The sequence below is a fragment of the Pipistrellus kuhlii genome, unplaced genomic scaffold (assembly GCF_014108245.1).
Source record: "Pipistrellus kuhlii isolate mPipKuh1 unplaced genomic scaffold, mPipKuh1.p scaffold_m20_p_19, whole genome shotgun sequence".
NCBI lineage: Eukaryota > Metazoa > Chordata > Mammalia > Chiroptera > Vespertilionidae > Pipistrellus > Pipistrellus kuhlii.
Genome location: NW_023425504.1, coordinates 9,350,534 through 9,370,326, shown reverse-complemented (window position 1 = coordinate 9,370,326; position 19,793 = coordinate 9,350,534). Strand labels below are relative to the sequence as shown.

Here is a 19,793-nt window from a genome sequence, read left to right as displayed (position 1 = left end):
AGTCCCTTCATTTTATTTATTGAGCAGTTCTTGGCCTCGCTTTCTCTTTTTTAAATATGTTTTTATTTATTTTAGAGAGAGAGAGAAAGGAGGAGAAAGACAGCAATGTGAGAGAGAAACATAGATCTCAGCACCCTGAGCAGGGGTCGAGCCTGCAACCTGGATATGTGCCCAGGAATAGAATCAGCCACCCTTCAGTATATGGGATAACATTCAACCAACTGAGTCACACCAGCCAGGGCTTGGCCTCACTTCCTTAATGATTCAGTTTGGATAAGATGACTAATCACCTCCATTACCTCTTGATAGAACTGGCCTCAACTTCCCACTTCTGTTAATTCTTCCACCCTCTTACCTCCCCTGTGCCCAGAGTTCACCCCACACTTACATGTGGGGAAGATGACCTGCTAAAGGAAACAACAGTGCAGACTGATGCTGCTACACACATTGGTGTTTAGTCTCAAGTTCTCCACATCAATCTTCAATCCTTTTTACTTGTCCTTCCCAATATACTGAGAAACTATTAAAACATAAGCATACGGGGCAGGGGTGGGGATGAGAGGGTCAATGGGGGAGGGGGGGACAAAGGACATCTGTAATACTTTCAACAATGAAGATAAATTTAAAGATATAAATAGGAAAATATATAAACATATAGATTCTAGATTTTGATGGCCTTGGTTCGGATTACATGTAACCTTGACTAAGTTACTGAATCTTTCCACTTTCATTATCTCATCTTTAAAATGCAGGTTAAAGTAGTACTCCACACATAGACTTTTAAGGATTGAAAGAGGAAACATATTTATCCCCTGATACACTGTACCTTGTTCCTGTGTTCTCTTATAGTTTTATTCTGTTTCATAATTTCCTTAAAAGTTGAATCACTTCTATCTATACTGTTCTACTTCACTCAAGTACAGTAAAACCCCTACAGCAATGATCACCAGTGATTATTGCTAAAGCCAGTGGTTTCTTTTTAGTTCTTATCTTATTTGACTTCCAGACTCTAAGGTCCCCGACAGTCCAGGCACCATCACATAGTCCTCTGTTAATCTGCTTTTGCAAATGACCCAAGAATATAAGAAGCACATCAGATGACAGGATCAAGGTTGAAAAGTCTTTCAATCAACTGGGACCCTACACAAACATTCTACCTAACCCCAACCCACTAGCAAACACTTAATAGGAATTCTTGCAAAATCTGGTTTTTCCTTGGCAAAGACCCTCAGATATTAGAGGGGCTGAACTGTAGGCACCAGGAAGCTAAAAGGCTGGTAGGGAGAGGGGAGAAGTAGGAAGTTGAGGCCATGGTGTCAGGAGGTAATAAAGTTGATTAACCAACTTGCTTGTGAAAAATACAACTCAAAGCTTTTAATTACTAGTTCATCAGAAAGCAAAATGTGCGTGTGTGTGTGTGTAACACATTTTCACAGACACACACATTTTGATTTTATATATATATATATATATATATATATACACACACACACACACACACACACACACGCATGTATAATTATTCTTTAGTAGAAAAAAATAAGGCATTTGCCTACTTATAAAATGTATAATAATCAGAGGTAAGATGTTGAGACCAAAAGCTGGGGAATTGTAGTCAAAATTCCAAGCCCCATATCCACATGGAGTCGGGCAGAAGATAGCTGAAAAGGGACCACATAGGAGCAATGTGAGATGTGGAAAGTAAGGATTTGTGGTCTAAGAGATCTGGGTTTGAAGTCTAGTTTTGCCACTAGTAAGCAGTAACTAAGCATGATACTTTCCAAATCTCAGCCTCAGCACCAACACCATCTGTCAAAATGAGGATAATATCTCTTAAACCACTGGTTTGTGTTTTTTTTTTAATACATTTTATTGTTTGTTTGTTTTTTTACAGAGAGGAGGGGAGAGGCATCGAGAGTTAGAAACATTGATGAGAACCCTGGCTGGTTTGGCTCAGTGGATAGAGCATCGGTCTGCAGACTGAAAGGTCCCAGGTTTGATTCTGGCCAAGGGCACATGCCTGGGTTGTGGGCTTGATCCCCAGTAGGGGTGTGCAGAATGCAGCCGATCAATGATTCTCTCTCATCATTGATGTTTCTATCTCTCTATCCCTCTCCCTTCCTCTCTGAAATCAATAAAGAAATGTTAAAAAAAATTATATAAAAAAAGAAACATTGATGAGAGAGAAACATCAATCAGCTGCCACCTGCACACTCCCTACTGGGGATGTGCCCACAACCAAGGTACATGCCCTTGACCGAAATCGAACCTGGGACCCTTCAGTCCACAGGCTGATGCTCTATCCCACATGTGTCAAACACAAGGCCCGCGGGCCAAATCCATCCCGCCAGGCCTTGCAATGTGGCCCGCACCACGCTGTCATCACTGCATTCCGCTGCGTTTCCATCACAATGACAGTGTATGACTGTTCAGTAAACCAGCGTTTTTCAACCGCTGTTCCGCGGCACACTAGTGTGCCACGAGATGTTGCCTGGTGTGCCGTAGGTGCAGACAAGACAAGAATTTTATAATTTTTCACTATTTTGTTTACTTAATATTTCATAATAAAGTAATTATAAAATACTTTCTTTGTGTTTATTTGATTCCTATTCAAGAGAATTACTTTATATATAGTCAATATAGGCACAGAGTTAAATTTTTTAACATTTTCTAATGGTGGTGTGCCTCGTGATTTTTTTCATGAAACAAGTGTGCCTTTGCCCAAAAAAGGTTGAAAAACACTGCAGTAAACCATTCGGCCCGCGATTTAGGCTGGATTTTAGATTTTGGCCCCTTCTCTGATTGAGTTCGACACCCCTACTCTATCCACTGAGTCAAACTGGTTAGGGCCCACTGGATTTTCTTAAAGGACAAATGAGATAAAGTGATTTAAGTGAAATTATCTGATTTGTGGTAGATAACTGCTTTTTATTCCTTTTTAAAACAGGAAAGTAATAAACATTTCCTTTCCCACACAGTGTTCCTTCACATATAAAAACAAAACTATCCTGTCACTATTAAAAGTTTTTTATATTTTCACTAAAGGCGTGCTGCATGAAATTCATGCACTGGGGGTCGGGGTGGGGGGAGTCCCCTCAGCCCAGCCTACACTCTCTCCAATCCAGGACCCCTTGGGAGATGTCTGACTGCCAGAATCGGGCCTAAACCAGCAATTGGACATCCCTCTCACAATCCTGGACTGCTGGCTTCTAATCACTCACCTGCCTGCCTGCCTGGTCACACCTTACTGTCCTCCCTGCTGGCCTGGTTACCCCTAACTGCCCCCCTCTGCAGGCCTAGTTGCCCTTTAGTGCCCCCCTGCCAACCTAATTACCCCCAACTTCCCCCCCGCCCCGCTGGCCTGGTTGCCCCTAACTGCACCCCCACCAGCCTGGTTGCCTCTTACTGCCCCCACTACTGACCTGGTTGCCCCCAACTGTCCCCCTCTGCCAGCCTGGTCACCCCTACTGCCCCCTCTGCCGGCCTGGTTGCCCTCAATGCCCCTCCCTGCCAGCCTGGTTGTCCCCAACTGCCCCCCCCCCTGCCAGCCTGGTCACCCCTCACTAACCCCCCTGCCAGCCTGGTTGCCCCCAACTGCCCCCCCCCCTGCTGGCCTGGTCACCCCTCACTAACCCCCCTGCTGGTCTGGTCACCACACACAGCCTGCTTATCCAGTCATTTAGTCATCCCTCACTAACCCCCCTGCCGGCCTCGTCGTAGGCAGCCATCTTGTGAGGGTCAGTTTGCATATTGCCTCTTTATTATATAGGATTATTTACGGAATTGACACTCATATACCAAAATTACAAAATCCATATTAGTAAAGATTTTAAATCTCCCTTAATTTTATTTTTTTTAATTTCTTTATTGATTAAGGTATCCCTTAATCTTAACTGTAGGCCATCATATTTTTTGTAAACTCTTCAAAGATTTCTATGCATATATGTAAATTACATTAAATGTCTCATACAACTAAATTGTATTCATTCTTATTGGTTGCATAATGGTCCATTTTGTGGTTGTACTATAGTTTCTTCAACCATTTTCCTATCACTAGACAGTTAAGCTGTTTGCAGGGTTTGTTTTTGCTATTATTTTGCTATTGCAAACAGCTGTTATCTAATCATGAAGAAACGCAGAGAACCCCAGATTAAAGACTATGCCACAAAACAACTGGCCTGTAACATTCAAAAAAGTCTGTATCTTAAAACACAAAAAAAGGCTAAAGAACTGTTTCAGACTAAAGGTAACTAAAGAGACATGACAACTAAAAATAATGGACAAAAGCTACACACTTTTTCTGAACCATATGCATCTTGAATTGGATACTGGTTCAGAAAAATAAAGTATTCTTGCTATGAAGGACATATGGAAGACTACTAACCAAATTTAAATTTGGTTTGCATATTAGATGATACTATTGTGTCAATGTTAATTACCATTTTTTATCATTGTAGTTACTGGTATATAGAGAATGTCTTTGTTCTTAGAAAATACAAAGTGATATGTCTGCATTTTAACTGGTTCAGAAAAAGTGTGTAGCTACAATGAGGCAAAATGTGACAAGTTGGTGAATTTTGGTGAAGGAATACAAGTCTTTTGTAGGATCCTTGCAACTTTTTTATAATGTTGAATTATTTTTTAAAGTAAACACAACATCAGAAACAGCAGCTTTTACTAAAGAAGCCCCAAAAATGTTCAACTCAGGGAACAGGAGTAAATATTGGGGAGTAATCAGGATATTTCACTAAGGTACCACATCTGGAGAAAAGTATAAACTATATTTGGATCAGGTGGCCTCGTTAGAACTCTCTCATTTCTCATTCAAAAACTATTCCACTGAAGTGCACCACAAATAGGAAAGTGGCCTTTGAGCTGTTTTCACCCTTCAGCTGCCACCATTTTATTTTGTTTGTATCTCATGTTCTTATCCATCTGAGATTCCTATTTCATTTTGTTAAAGTAACATTGATTTTCTTACAGAATGCATGGGTGATAAATGTCTAAAAAGAAATAATGCTAAGATGAACATTCTTATACATATAGCTTTCTGCGCTTGTCTGATTATTTCATGATAAATAAACAAAAATTCCCGAGTCAAAGTTTTGTGCACATTTCTTAAAAGTCCAATAATTCGCCTTGAAGAATGTTCTTACTATGAATACATTAATCAGCCTTAAGAATTATCAAGAAATCTTCTCTACCTATACCTTCCCCACACATTATGGGATATTTTGAAGCAAATCCAAAACAACATATCATTTCATATATGTCACAAAAATGTTTTAAAAATACAATCACAATACAGGTATACCACAGAGATATTGAGGGTTTGGTTACAGACCACTACAATAAAGTAAATATCACAATAAAGCAAGTAACATGAAGTTTTTGTTTCCCATTGAATATGTTTATACTATATTGTAGTTTATTAAGTGTGCAAAAGTATTATGTCCAAAAAGGCAATGTACATACCTTAACTTAAAAATACATTATTGCTAAAAATGCAAACCATCATCTGAGACTTTAGTGACTCATAATTCTTTTTCTGGTGTAGGGTCTTGCCTTGATATTGATGGCCACTGATTGATCACCATAACAAATATGATAATAATGAAAACATTTGAAATATTGCAATAATTGCCAATAGACTTGTTCAACAAAGGGTTGCCACAAACCTTCAATCTTTAAAAAATGCATTTTAAGTGTTTGCTATTCCTACTTAAATTTCCACAGATTTGGAAGCAGGAGATAGAAGCAAACACATGTTCCTGAGGTTTTGTTTGAAATCATCTTAAGGTTAAAACTGCAACTAGATTTACTCAGTCCTATTGTATTTTCCACTTAGAGTAGCAGTTCACTTTCATGAAGTCATTTGCTAGTATATTGGACAACACAACTCGATATCTAATTTATAACAAGGACCTTTAGACAAATGTTAATGGAGAGCAGAGACAACCTGTTGAAAAACCAAATGGTTCTGTTTCATTTACTATAGTAACCAAAAGTATCAGAATGAAGGTAAGTGAAGCACCTTATTAGTAAATGGTACACAAATATATGGACCAACCTGTAACTACTTGGTGTATGATAACCTGAGGCAATAACATATTACGAACAGAGAAGGTCTTGCTAAATCATCAGGATATTAAAATCTGTAGTGTGTGCTATAATTATCAAGCAACAGAGCTATATTAAACTCAATAATGAAATATTTTAAATATATTTTTATTGTTTCAGATAGGAAGGGAGAGAGACAGAAATATAAATGATGAGAGAGAATCATTGATTGGCTGCCTCCTGCACCCCACCTACTGGAGATCAAGCCTGAAACCCCGGGCATGTATCCTAACTAGGAATCCAACCATGACCTCTGGGTAAAATCTTTAGAAGTCATTTTGTTAACAGTCACATTGTTAGCCCCTACACAGGAACATGAATATGTCACTATCCTGATTGAGTCATACTTGATTTACAAAATTAATCTAAAGGAACTTGAGCTCCTTGTGTTTAATTACAACTTTCCCAATATTGTGAGACTGAACTGTAAGATAGTTTACTGTTGAGCTTATTGAAAATATAGGAAGCAATGGAGGGAAAAGCTGACATTTGCCTCATAATGAGCCCCAGTCTCCTCCAGGGTTGAGAGCCATCCTCCATTCCCCACTCTGAGAAAGCTGCCAGGATTTGCCCAACTGGAAGTGACTCCCATAGTAGGGCAAACCCCATCTGGGTGAAGCAGCAGCTCAGCACATCCTGGTGACTCTAGGTTCCTCTACAGAAGGACTAGAATCAAGCCAGATGCTCCCTCAGGGAGCTCCTTTTAAGAAGAGTGTGGCTGCCACAGTGCTCACACTCCATCTCCATAAGTACTCTTTAAAAGCTTATAAGACACTTGATTTTTACCATTATGAACTAAATGTTATAACCTAGTGCCCAGAGCTTGGTTACTAATACCAGTTACCAATTAAAGGAACTAGGGCTATTTAGGAAAATTGAAGATTCCAAGGCTAGGGCAGTGAAAGTACAAGGTGAGCCTAAAGAGAGAACCAACATGACAGTGTAGGTTAATGCTGGTACTCTCCACCTCCTGCACCCACATCAAAATTACAACTAAAATATAGAGCAACCATCATTCAGAACCACCTGAAATCTGGCTGAATGGAAGTCCTACAACTAGAGAAATAAAGAATAGAGCACACTGAGATTGGGAGGAGGGGTGGAGGCAAAAAACAGGCTGGTCCAATACCCACGTGTGGCATTTTTTTTTTTAAATGGGAGTGATATCTTGGCTGCAGAGAACTCCTATAAGAAGCAATGGGTTCCAGCCCCATACCAGACCACCAGCTCAGGGTTCCAGAACTGGGAAGAGAAGTTCGTATAACTTCAGGCTGCAAAAATCAGCAGGGATTGTGGCTGAGTGGTACAGTGGCTGTTGGAGTTCTTATTAAAGGACTAGTGCACAAACTTACATGGTCCAGCTTTCTTTGAGCTCCAGTGCTGGGAGGTGGCTTTGGGAGATCTGGGAAATATGGGGAGGAACTGGATTGTCTGGCATTGAGGCAGGAATACAAGGGAAACTTTCTCCCAGATAAAGTTGCTCACAGGGGTCATTATTCCTGTGCTGGGACCGCCCCTGTCACAAAGCTGACTGGAAGCCATATCTGAGTTTCCATAAGCTTGGCCCACACTGTTCACTCTGCCTTGGTGATTCTTTAAGATCCTGCCCCTTCCAATTGACAATCCTACCCGAGCTATTTGAAGTGGCTTTTCCATCTGAATGGCCTGTCATGGCTCAGAATTTCCTAAAATCTCTCAAACAAGCAGCAGCTGGCATCAGTGTGCCCCAAACCTATCAATAAAAAAGGCCCAAGACCTAGCCTTAGCACCAGCCTGCCTTGATTCACTGCTCAGCCTTGCCTGGGCACTTCTAAGCTCTATACAAGTTGCAGCCATCTGCAGATCTCTCTGAAGCTTGTGCCAGGTGACCCCAGACAGTGGCTGACTTTGCACCTCCCAGGAGGCCCCAGAGCCAGTGTACCCCATGGACAGCTTTACACAATACCAGATTACAACTCTACATATCCACAAGCAACACACTCAAGGGGCAGACTCAGTGAGCACCAAAGCCCCACTGAAACAAGTCCTGTTCCATATGGTGTCTCCTGCACTGCAGCTCTTTTATTGTAGTTGCATCTGGTTCTCACAGCCTATTGGCTTGGAGATCAATTCCTCCCAGTGACATCAATAAACATCAAGGCTCAACAAAACAAGACTGTGTACACAGCCCACACAGGGGTACACCTAGAGTGCCCAGCTCAGGAGACTGGGAAGGCTGAACAACTGGATCCTTCAGGACACATACTACACAAAGCCACTCTACCAATTCCAGGAGACATAGCAGCTCTATCTAATACATAGAGCAGAAACAAAGAAACATCACAAATGAAAGAAATGGAAACAAGCAAACTACTGGATACAGAGTTCAAAAACAATCTAAATGAGAGTTTCAAGGGACTTTATGAGACTTTCAATGATCTTAGTGAGAATGTCAAAGGAATGAAAAAGGACCAGTCAAATTAAGCATATGCTAACTGAAATAAAGAATAATTTACATGCTTGGCTGGAGTGGCTCAGTGGTTGAGCATCTACCTATGTACCAGGAGGTCACAATTCAGTTCCTGGTTAGGGCACATGCCTGGGTTGTGGACTCAATTCCCAGTGTGGGGTTTGCAGGAGGCAGCTGATCAATGATTCTCTCTCATCATTGATGTTTCTATCTCCCTTTCCCTTCCTCTTTGAATTCAGTTTTTAAAAAAGAATAATTTACAGGGATTCAACAGTAGAATAGAGGATTCAGAGAATGAATTCATTGATTTGGAATATGAGGAAGCAAAAAACACCCAATCAGAAGAGCAAAAAGAAAAAAGAATCCAAAAATATGATTATAGTGTAAGGAGCCTCTGGAAAAACTTCAAGTGTGCCAGCATTAACAATATGGGGGTGCCAGAAGGAGGAAAGAGAGAGAGAGCAAGATATTGAAAACCTATTTGAGAGTGAGAATCCAAGATGGCAGCATAGGTAACACCTAACTGCAGCCTCACACAACAATTTCAATAAAATACAAAATGGACATTACCCAGAACTACAGGAAAGTCGACTGACTGGAAATTCTACAAGAAGGAAAGAGAAAACAAGAAGGAAAATCAGAGGAGCTGTAAAAGGCTAAGGTACAGAGACACATTGTGCGCGTGGAGAGAATGGAGCTGGAGAGGAGGGGGAGGCTGAGTGCCTGGCTGGCATTCCCTAGTGGGGAGGAGATAAAAGCTCCGGACTATGCTGAACCCCAGCTCCAACAGCACTGAACCCCAGTTCTAGGCCAGACCCTGAGGACCCAGGCTTATACAGAGGGAGCCTGGGCTGTTAGGCAGAATCTCAGGGGAGCAGTGAAAGGCAGAGCCTCCCGGAGGCGCGCACATTGAGCCTAGAGGACTAACCGTTGACTCTACTGCTAGATTGCCCAAGCGGGAAGGAGACAAAAGCTCTGGACTGTGCTGAGCCCCAGTTCCAACTGCACTGAACCCCAGTTCTAGGCCAGACCCTGGGGACCCAGGCTCATACAGAGGGAGCCTGGGCTGTAAGGCAGAAACCCAGGGGAGCCGCGAAAGGAAGTCCCAGAGGCGCGCACATTGTGCGCAGAGAATAGACGGTTGACTGTGCCACTGGATTGCCCTAGCTGGAAGGAGATAAAAGCTCCATACTGCTCTGAACCCTACTTCCAACCCCACTTCCAACTGAACTGAACCCCAGTTCTGGGCTCATTGGGAAAGAGCCTAGACTGTTTGGTAGCACGCGAAACTCGAGGGCACCTTACTCTCAGAGGTGCTTGCAAGGAATACTGGAGGACCTTGAGGAATACTGAGACTCAGGAGCCTCATAGGGCGTGGCTGACGGAAGCCAAGGCTGTAGGCTCCACCCTGAAACTCTGCCCCATCCAAGCTGAACACAGAGACTTTTAAGGCTACCAACTCAGGGAAGCTACAAAAATGCTGAGACAAGGAAACAGGTCACAAATGAAAGAAATGGAGGACAAAAAGCAACTGGATATAGAGTTCAAAACCACGCTTATAAGGTTTTTCAAGAATTTCCTAGAAAAGGCTGATAAAATAAACGAGACCTATGAGGATATGAAAAGGGATCAACTAGAAATAATAAGGGATCAACAAGAAATAATAAGGGATCAACAAGAAATAATAAGGGATCAACAAGAAATAAAGAATACATTGTCTGAAATAAAAAATGTTATACAGAGTCCTAAAAACAGAACGGAAGATCACAAGAATCAAGTCAAAGACTTGGAACATAAAGAGCCAGAAGATACTCCTCTGCAGAAGCAAGAAGACAAGAGAATCCAGAAAATTGAAGATAATGTAAGAAACCTCTGGACAACTTCAAGTGAACCAACATCAGAATTATGGGGGTCCCAGAAGAAGAGAGAGAGCAAGATACCGAAAACATACTGAAAGAAATAGTGACAGAAAACTTCCCCCACCTAATGAAAGAATTAGACCTATAAGTCCAGGAAGCTCACAGAACCCCAAAAAAAGGAATCCAAAGAGGACCACACTAAGACACATCATAATTAAAATTCCAAGAGCAAAAGACAAAGAGAGAATATTAAAAGCAGCAAGAGAGAAACAGGTAGTTACCTATAAAGGAGCACACATACGATTGTCAGCTGATTTCTCAACAGAAACCATGCAGGCCAGATGGGAATGGCAAGAAATATTCAAGGTGTTGAATAACAAGAACCTACAGCCAAAAATAATCTACCCAACAAAGCTATCTCTCAGAATCGAAGGACATATAAAGAGCTTCACTAATAAAAAAAAAATAAAATAAAATAAAATAAATAAATAAAAAATAAAAAAAAAAGCTAAAGGAGTTCATCACCACCAAACCAGAATTATATGAATTGCTGAAGGGGGTTCTTTCAGAAGAGAAAGAAAATAAAGATAAAAATTATGAACAACAAATATGTAACTATCAACAAGTGAATCTAAAAACCAAGGGAATTTAAAAAATCTGATGAACAATATTAACTGGTGAATATAATAGAATTAGAGGTATGGAAGGGAGGTGAACTGACGATTCTTGGGGAAAAGGAGAGTAGGGGGTGTGGGAAGAGACTGAACCCAAACTGCACCTATGGATGAGGACAATGAGGGGTGGGGAAAGGGCAGAGGGTGGGGTGGGAACCTGGTGGAGGGGAGCAATGGAGGGAGAAAAAAATGAGGAACATTTGTAATAATATGAACAATAAAGATTTATTAAAAAAAAGAAAAAAGAAAAAGAAAACCTATTTGAATAAATAATGACAAAAATTTCCCCTATCTGGTGAAAGAAATAGACTTAAACATCCAGGAAGCAAAGATAGTCCCAAACAAGAGGAACCCAAAGAGTCCCATGCCAAGACACATCATAATTAAAATGTCAAGGGTTAAAGACAAAGAGAGATTTTTTTTTAAATATTTTATTGATTTTTTACAGAGAGGGAGAGAGATAGTTAGAAACATTGATGAGAGAGAAACATCAATCAGCTGCCTCCTGCACACCCCCTACTGGGGATGTGCCCACAACCAAGGTACATGCCCTTGACTGGAATCAAACCTGGGATCTTTCCACTGAGCCAACCCGAGAATTTTAAAAGCAGCAAGAGAAAATCAGTTAATTACCTACAAGGGAATACCTATACAATTGTCAGCTGGTTTCTCAACAGAAACTTTGCAAACCAGAAGGGAGTGGCAAGAAATATTGAGGGATGAAGCTGAAACCAGTTTGGCTCAATGGATAGAGCGTCAGTCTGTGGACAGAAGGGTCCCAGGTTCAATTCCGGTCAAGGGCACGTACATTGGTTGCAGGCACATCCCCGGTAGGGGGTGTGCAGGAGGCAGCTGGTCGATGATTCTCTCTCATCAATGTTTCTAGCTATCTATCCCTCTCTCTTCCTCTCTGTGAAAAATCAATAAAATATATTTTTTTAAAAAGAAATATTGAGGGATTAATAGCAAAGACCTACAAGTAAGATCACTCTACCCAGCAAAGCTATCATTTAGAATTGAAGGTCATTCAGTCTGGGTGTGACTCAGTGGTTGAGCATTAACCTGTGAACCAGTAGGTCATGGTTCAATTCATGGTCAAGATTCATTCCCAGGTTGCAGACTCAATCCCAAGTAGGAGGCATGTAGGAGGCAGTCTATCAATGGTTCTCTCTCAATATTGATGTTTCTATCTCTGTCTCACTCTCCTCTCCTGTCTAAAATTAATAAAAATATGTATTTTTAAAAAGAATTGAAAGTGAGTTGAACTTTACAGATAAGAAAAATCTAAAGGAGTTCATCACCACCAAACCATAAGTAAAATATGACATATTCACACAATGGAATATTATTTTGCCAGAAAAAAGGAATGAAGTACTGATATGCACTACAGCATTGATGAAGCTTGAAAACATTATCCTAAGTGAAAGAAGCCAGTTATAAAAGACTACATATTGCATGATTCCATTCATATGGAATGTCCAGAATAGGTAAATCTACCAGTATTACATGAAATATTGAAGAGTATTCTTTAAGAATCAAAATAAATGAATAAAATAGAATTGGAGGTATTAAAACATGGAAGAGACTGACAAATCTCAGAGGGAAGGAGGGGGTTGGGAAGAGATTAACCAGAAATATTATATGCATACTAGAGGTCCAATGCACAATGTGTGCATGGGTAGGGTCCCTAGGCCTGGCTGGCAATCAGGGCTGATCTGTGGGGTGATCGGGGTCTCTGCTTGCACCCACCTTGGCCTGGTGCCACCTGCTTGCCGGCCTCACTCACACCGTTGTCACTAGTCACTGTCTGTGGGGCGACCGGTGGGATGATTGTGGGCCCCCACTTGCACCTGCCTTGGCCTTGCACCACCCTCTCACCTGCTCCACCATCCTGCTGCAGTCCAGCTCTTATTAGGGCCCATCAGGGCTGATAGCACCTCCACTGCCACCTGCTGCGAGCTCAGTGTCACCGATGTCTGCCATGTTCTGTGCTGCCTTCTGGTGATCATCACACATCTAACTCCCAGTCAAACTCCTGCCCATGGGGACAATTTGCATATTAGCATTATATTATATAGGATATTCATTACTTATGGACACAGACAATAAGGTGGTGAAGACCTGGGGCAGGGCAGCAACTGGGTGTAGTGGGACACTGGGAGCATCTGTAATACTCTCAGCAATAAAGATTTAAAATAAAAAGAAACATAACCTTTAAAAACAACAAAAAAGATGAGCCTAGAGTATCTTGTGGTGCCAGAAATTAAGGAAGTGTTCAAAGAATGATGGGGAGAGATAAAAAAAAAAGACATAAAAGCCAACATAGAGGGACTCCCAATAGTCAAATCTTGGGCAATTTGAGCAGCAAAGCAATAACTGCTACTAATGGTTCATTACCTATGATAACATTGGAATCCCTGAGTCCATGTAAATAATTTAATAAAACTGAAAAGGAAGAAGGGAAAGCTCTTTATTACAGTGACTTTTCAATTAACAAATTAAGAAGGATTGATGTTAATGGAAAACTGACATTAGACAAACACCCAGTAAAAGTTATTTCAATGAAGAATCATCAATGGATGCTAAAATTAGTGGGTAAAAGTTTGATGGATAAACTATTTACATAGTCTCAAAGTATCATTCCTCATTTTCCTTACTAATTACAAAGGGAAAAATCTTATCTTTGTAGTGAAGAAGCATGGCAGACACTGCCTTAATTAATCCAAATTAATATCAATAGTGAGGCAAATCAATAGCATGTGTCTCCTGATACTAAGCTCTGTGAAGGACACCCCATTACTACTGTTGTATTTATGGCCCAAGATGGAATGCCTGAAATATGACTTAAGACACAAAAATTCAGGAAAATTCTACAGAACAAACTGGCAGTGCCCTTCAAAAATATCAAGGTCATGACAGACAAAGACTGAGAAAGTGTTCCAGAATGAAGGAGATGTAAGGGAATGCAACATGTACTCCTGGATTTGATCTTGGTCCAGGGAAATAACATTAATGAGATTATTGGTGAGATTTAAATAAGGGTCCTATATTATTTAATACTGTTACATCAGTGTTAATTTCCTGACTTTGATCATTATATTGGATGTGGTTTTATTAAATTTTTATACCAGGGAAGGGTAACTGTAAACTTTGAGAGAGAAAGCAAGAAGAAATATGGAAGTAGAAGAATTAGGAGACTGGTGTCCAGAAGCCAAGGAAATACATTTGAGAACAAAGTGATAATTAGTACCAAATGCAATACAAAGAACAGTTGTGTAAGGCCATAAACAGTGTCCATTGAATTTGCCAATACACCAAACAATGGTGTTCTTTGTTAGAGCTGTTTGGTATAATGATGGGTACAGAAGATAGGCTGAAGTGAGTTTGTTGAGGAGAAAACTGGAGTGATAAAATGGATACAGCAAGTATCTGGGCCTGGAGATACTTTAGATGTGGACAGAATGATATTGATGTGGTTCATGCCTTATTCCTTCCACCTCTTCATAGGTTAGTGACCTGAGTCTTTCTAGAGTGAGAATGATGGAGTTGAATGGGGACAGATATTCAGAACATTCCTGAAGGGAATAAGGAGAAATTTACCAAGGACTTGTAAAGGATTATAGAGATGTATTTTAGGCGTATTTTAGGTCTGTGAGTCTACAGAGGAACCAATCTCCATAGCTGTGGCACTTTTCTCCAGCAGTACTCTGTAGCCTGGTAGGGATAAAAAACAGGCTATGGATATGAGCCAGAGTGGCTGAGCACGATTAGATGGGTCCAAAGGTTTTCCCAAATTGGTGAGAGAGTTGTTAGAGTGGGATACAAACTGAACTAGGAAGTAAGGAAAGCCAGGAGCAGGGTTGTGGACTGGAGAATTGGAGGTTTCTCATAAGTCTGAAGCATGATTATCTTAGGCAGGGTGGACAAAGAGAACTGGAAATGAGGAAAATTGTGATCAGAGATTGGGATACCACAGTTTAAGAACTGCCATCAGCAGCATTGGAAAACACTCTACCTGGTCCTATACCATTGTATGGGGATTATACATTCCATTCCACTTGGCTCAGGCCAGTCCAAATTTATGTCTGTTTTCCTAGCATCTTGGCCAATTTAGCATTTGTCCCCCCTCGCCATCTCCCAATGTATGAATGTCGTGCACCAGGACTCTATATATTAATAAAATATTTCATATATGAACCAGATTTTTACTTACTAAACAAAGGTATTATATCTTGCCCTGGCCAGTGTTTTTCAGTGGTTAGAGCATTAGCCATGCACTGAAGTGTCTTAGGTTCAATTCCTAGTCAAGGGCCTGTACTTGGGTTGTAGGTTTGATCCTGGCCCTGGTCTGGCTGCCTGTGGGAGGCAACCAACTGATGTGCCTCTCTCACATTGATGTTTCTCAGTCTCTGTCTTTCCCCCTCCCCTTCACTCTTTCTAAAAGTCAATGAAAAATTATCCTTGGGTGAAGATTAACAACAAGAAAAAAGTACTATGTCTTGCAGGTTGCACTCTCTTTGCTGTTTTAAATTTTAGACACAAAAGCCCCAAGTTAGCCGAAACCAGTTTGGCTCAGTGAATAGAGCGTTGGCCTGCGGACTGAAGGGTCTGAGGTTCGATTTCGGTCAAGGGCATGTACATTGGTTGCGGGCACATCCCCGATAGGGGGTGTGCAGGAGGCAGCTGGTCGATGTTTCTCTCTCATTAATGTTTCTAGCTCTCTATCCCTCTCTCTTCCTCTCTGTAAAAAATCAATAAAATATATAGTTGTTTTTTTTAAAAAGCCCCAAGTTGTCATACAATGTGACAAGATTGAAAATAGTACTCTGTCTTTACAGTCACAGGACTATCACTCTTTATTTCAAATAGCCCTAACTGGTTTGGCTCAATGGATAGAGTGTCAGCCTGTGGACTGAAAGGACCCAGGTTTGATTCCGGTCAAGGACATGTACTTTGGTTATGGGTATTGGGGATGGCTGGGGAGAGGTCAATGGGGGGAAAGACATATGAAATACAGGGAGCACAGGCCCAGTAGGAGGTGTGTAGGAGGCAGCTGATCTATGTTTCTCTCTCATCAATGTTTCTAACTATCCCTCTCTCTTCCTCTCTGTAAAAAATCAATAAAATACATTTAAAAAAATACAGAAATATGTGGTCCCACAGGGGTTAACAGAAAAAAAAACTGCAAGCTAGAAGCAAGGTTCTGAAGTGCTGGGTGCCTAATTTAGTAACAAATGTGGGTAGCTGAGTCTGCATGTGTCACAGGCTGAATGTATAACCGGAAGTTCTCTGAATCAACTTCCCAGTGGAACACATGTTTCTTAAAAGGATAATAAAAAAGTGCTGATATGAACTTCAAAGTCTATTCCAAATATAAATGCATTCATATGTTCACTGAAAGATATGTAAAACATGTTTATAGTAGTAATATTTATAATAATCCAAACCTAGAAACTGCCCATATATCCATCAACAAGGGAATGGGTAAGAAGTCGTAGAGGCCAGAAAGATAGAGTAAAGAATTGTTTAAGGCCAAAATGTGGAATGCATAACAATGGTATTATCATTTATTGAAGCAAGCACCATGCTAGGCACTTTTGCATTCTTTCATTCAAGCCTCACCTGTGATGGAGATATTATCTGCATTTGACATATGAGGAAACTGAGACACGCCGAGGTTAAGGATATTGTCCAAAGTCATAACTATAGTTAGTGATGAACTCAGATCTCAGTTTAAAGCCCAAATGTAACATTTCCATTATGAGTTGTTGCTTCTTGATGATACATAGGGAAGGTAGAGAAACTAAGGAAGTAGAAACTAAATAGCACATTCATATATGCTAAAATTAATAACTGCTACTATTTCTGGAGCATCTACTATGTGGCAAGTACTATGCTAGGTGCTTTACATAAATGATTTTTACAGTTCTCATAACTATGCTGCTATGAATATAGGGGTGCATATGTCCTTTCTCACTGGTATTTCTAGTTTCTTGGGATATATGCCTAGAAGTGGGGTCACTGGGTCAAGTGGGAGTTCCATTTTTGATCTTTGCTTTATAATTGAATTTATTGGGGTTATTTGTGATTGGTTACTAAAATTATGTAGGTTTCAGGGGTACATCATCTGTAATATATATATATATATATATATATATATATATATATATATATATATATATATATAAAGTTCAGTGACTGAATGGTGGAATGACCAGAACAACCAGTCACTAGTCACTATGACAAGCACTGACCACCAGGGGCAGACGCTCAACATAGGGGCTTCCCCTGGTGGTCAGTGTGCTGTCATAGTGGCAAATCCCGCAGGCCACACCCCCATCAGTGCACCAATCTGTGAACAAAAATAAAGAAACAAAATAGACACAGACTCAAAGATACAGAGAAACGACTGACAGCTATCAGAGGGGAGTGAGTAGTGGGGCTGGGTGAAAAAAGTAAAGGGATTAAACAAAGAAACCAAACACACACACAAAAACCACCAGAGGGAAGGGGGTGAGGAGAGATAGAAGAGGGTAAATGGGGGATAAATGGTGGTGGAAGGAGATTCATGAATTAATAAAGGCAATTAGATATTCAAATTTACTCAGTTAAATATTGTTCAACAACATATACATACATAACACACATATACATAGATATACACCTGTATATCATGTCCTTTGCTACTTACAAGAATCCTACTAATAACCTCATTTTACTGAGAGAACATACAAACTTAGAGTCTGATATGCACAAGGTCACAGAATCATTGAGTGTTCCCCTTCCATGTGTATGTACCCTGATCTGCTTGACTCTAGGGCTTCAGGTCTCCACTCTGATAACCAGCTAAACATTTTTGTCACATTCAGGCAAGCCAGGAAAATGGAGTCCACCGCGCAGTTCAAGGTGATGGGAAGAGGACGCCGGGCAAGTGGCACCACGTGGTGACTGACCCTGTTGAGCTAGATCGGGTCTATAGGGCCACTGGGAAGACATGCGGGCGGCGGCTGGTTTGCAAACGTGGGAGCCATCTAGACGGGAGCCTGGGGGAAAGCGGGTCAAAAGTTGCACGTGCAGAGAACCCGCTCCACTTGTTCCGCAGGAGAATTCCCAGGGCCGCTGCTTGACCGTGACGGTGAGCGCTGAGAGGGGCAGACAGAGGCGCGCAGGGAGCGCGGGCCGGGCGTGCGAGCTTCATTGGGGGCGGGGGCGGGGCGAGGGGCGGGCGCAGGGGCGGGACTTGCAGGGCTGCGGGAGGACGGTTGACACGCGCATTGGGCAAACCTCCCCGCTTCCTGCAGGCGCCGCCTCCTTCGCCCCCGCCCCCTCTTCCGCGCTGCGCCGGTTCCTTCCTCTCCAGCCTGCCCTCCGCCGGTGCATTTGCCGGCTCCGTTATGGCGACTCGCAGCCCCAGCGTTGTGGTGAGCGGCTTGGCCGGCCCTGCCTGGGCAGGCGGGGCCAGCCCATGGGGCACGGGGCTGCAGTGCGGGCGTGGGGTAGGGTGGCCCAGGGTGACTCGGAGAAGCCCGGGAGCCGGGTGGGTGGTGGGGTTGGGGAGGGGGGGGCGGCCTTGGCTTTCTGGGTTCAGCTTGACGTCACCCCAGGGCGGCGGGGAACCGAATGGGGAGGCCGGTGGGGGTGCGTCCTCTGAAGGGTCCTGGGATCGCGTGTGGGAGAGTGTGTGTGTATGTGGGAGGTGGGGGTGGCGTGTTGGAGGACTTGTGCCATTTGCGATTGTGCTGGGGGAGAGGGGCCATGGGCCAATTCCAGAATGACCCGGTGGGGTGAGGGAGAGGCCCTCTTCTGTACATTTGGGGGATGGAAGTGATGGCTTCCGGGTACCTCTTTGGGGGACCCAGACAGGAAACCACCACATGGGGAGACACGTGGGTACCGATGCTTTAATCTAGTTCAGCAAATATTTGTGCCTCCCAGATCCGGACCGGACTCTGGTAGCGGTAACCATGTTTACATTTTGACGCACGAAGGAGATAAGGAAATGATACTAGATGATTTTTGCTTGCGTAGAGGTGGCCGACCTGGACTTCAGATGTGCTTGAAACTGTATCCCATGCTCTTTGAGGTTGCAGGAAACAAAAAGAAATGTCAGTCTGATCCTTATCTTTGGGCACATTCATTCCGTAAGCAGCCTCTCACGATGTCTTCAACCTCATTGGTTCTTTTTCTTATTTCTAGAACAAACCAAGCTGCTCCCCTTCCCACCTCACCTTTCTGATCATGCTTGCTAAAATAGCCAACCCCTTCCTAATCTGAGCCTGCATCATTATCAATTTTATTGTTCAAGCAGTTTCCTGATTATCTGTTGATGGTCTCCTATTAAAACAAAAACTTTATAAGGGAAGGAATCACCACTGTAACCCCACCTTTATAGTACAGCGTTTGACTTGTAAGACATTCTCAGTAATGGTTTGTTGAACGAATACTTCCAGTAATGTTTAACAATTTTTATAGAGAGAAAAAGAGAGAGGGAGAGCAAAACATCTATCAGCTGTCTCCTGCATTCTCCCCAACCAGGAACTGAACGGAAACCCTGGCTTACGCCCTGAATGGGAATCCAATCAGTGATCTTTTGGTAACCGTTTGGTGCTTAGGCAGTGGCCCAACCAACTGAGCCACATCTACCAGGGCAATAAATAAAATAATTAACCATTTGAGCCCTAAAAAAGAAAG

At 42.0% G+C, this 19,793-nt stretch overlaps 1 protein-coding gene across 2 annotated transcripts in view; it reads left to right on the top strand.

The window, feature by feature from the left end:
* Nucleotides 1-18,366: 18,366 nt before the first annotated feature.
* The window catches only part of HPRT1 (hypoxanthine phosphoribosyltransferase 1), a 43,824-nt gene continuing 42,397 nt past the window's right edge, over nucleotides 18,367-19,793 (top strand). For both annotated transcript variants that reach the window (XM_045583504.1, XM_036443401.2), the window contains exon 1: nucleotides 18,367-18,523. In XM_045583504.1, coding sequence (XP_045439460.1) covers nucleotides 18,497-18,523 — 27 coding nt within the window. In that variant the 5' untranslated portion in view covers nucleotides 18,367-18,496. The remainder of the gene's footprint in view (nucleotides 18,524-19,793) is intronic.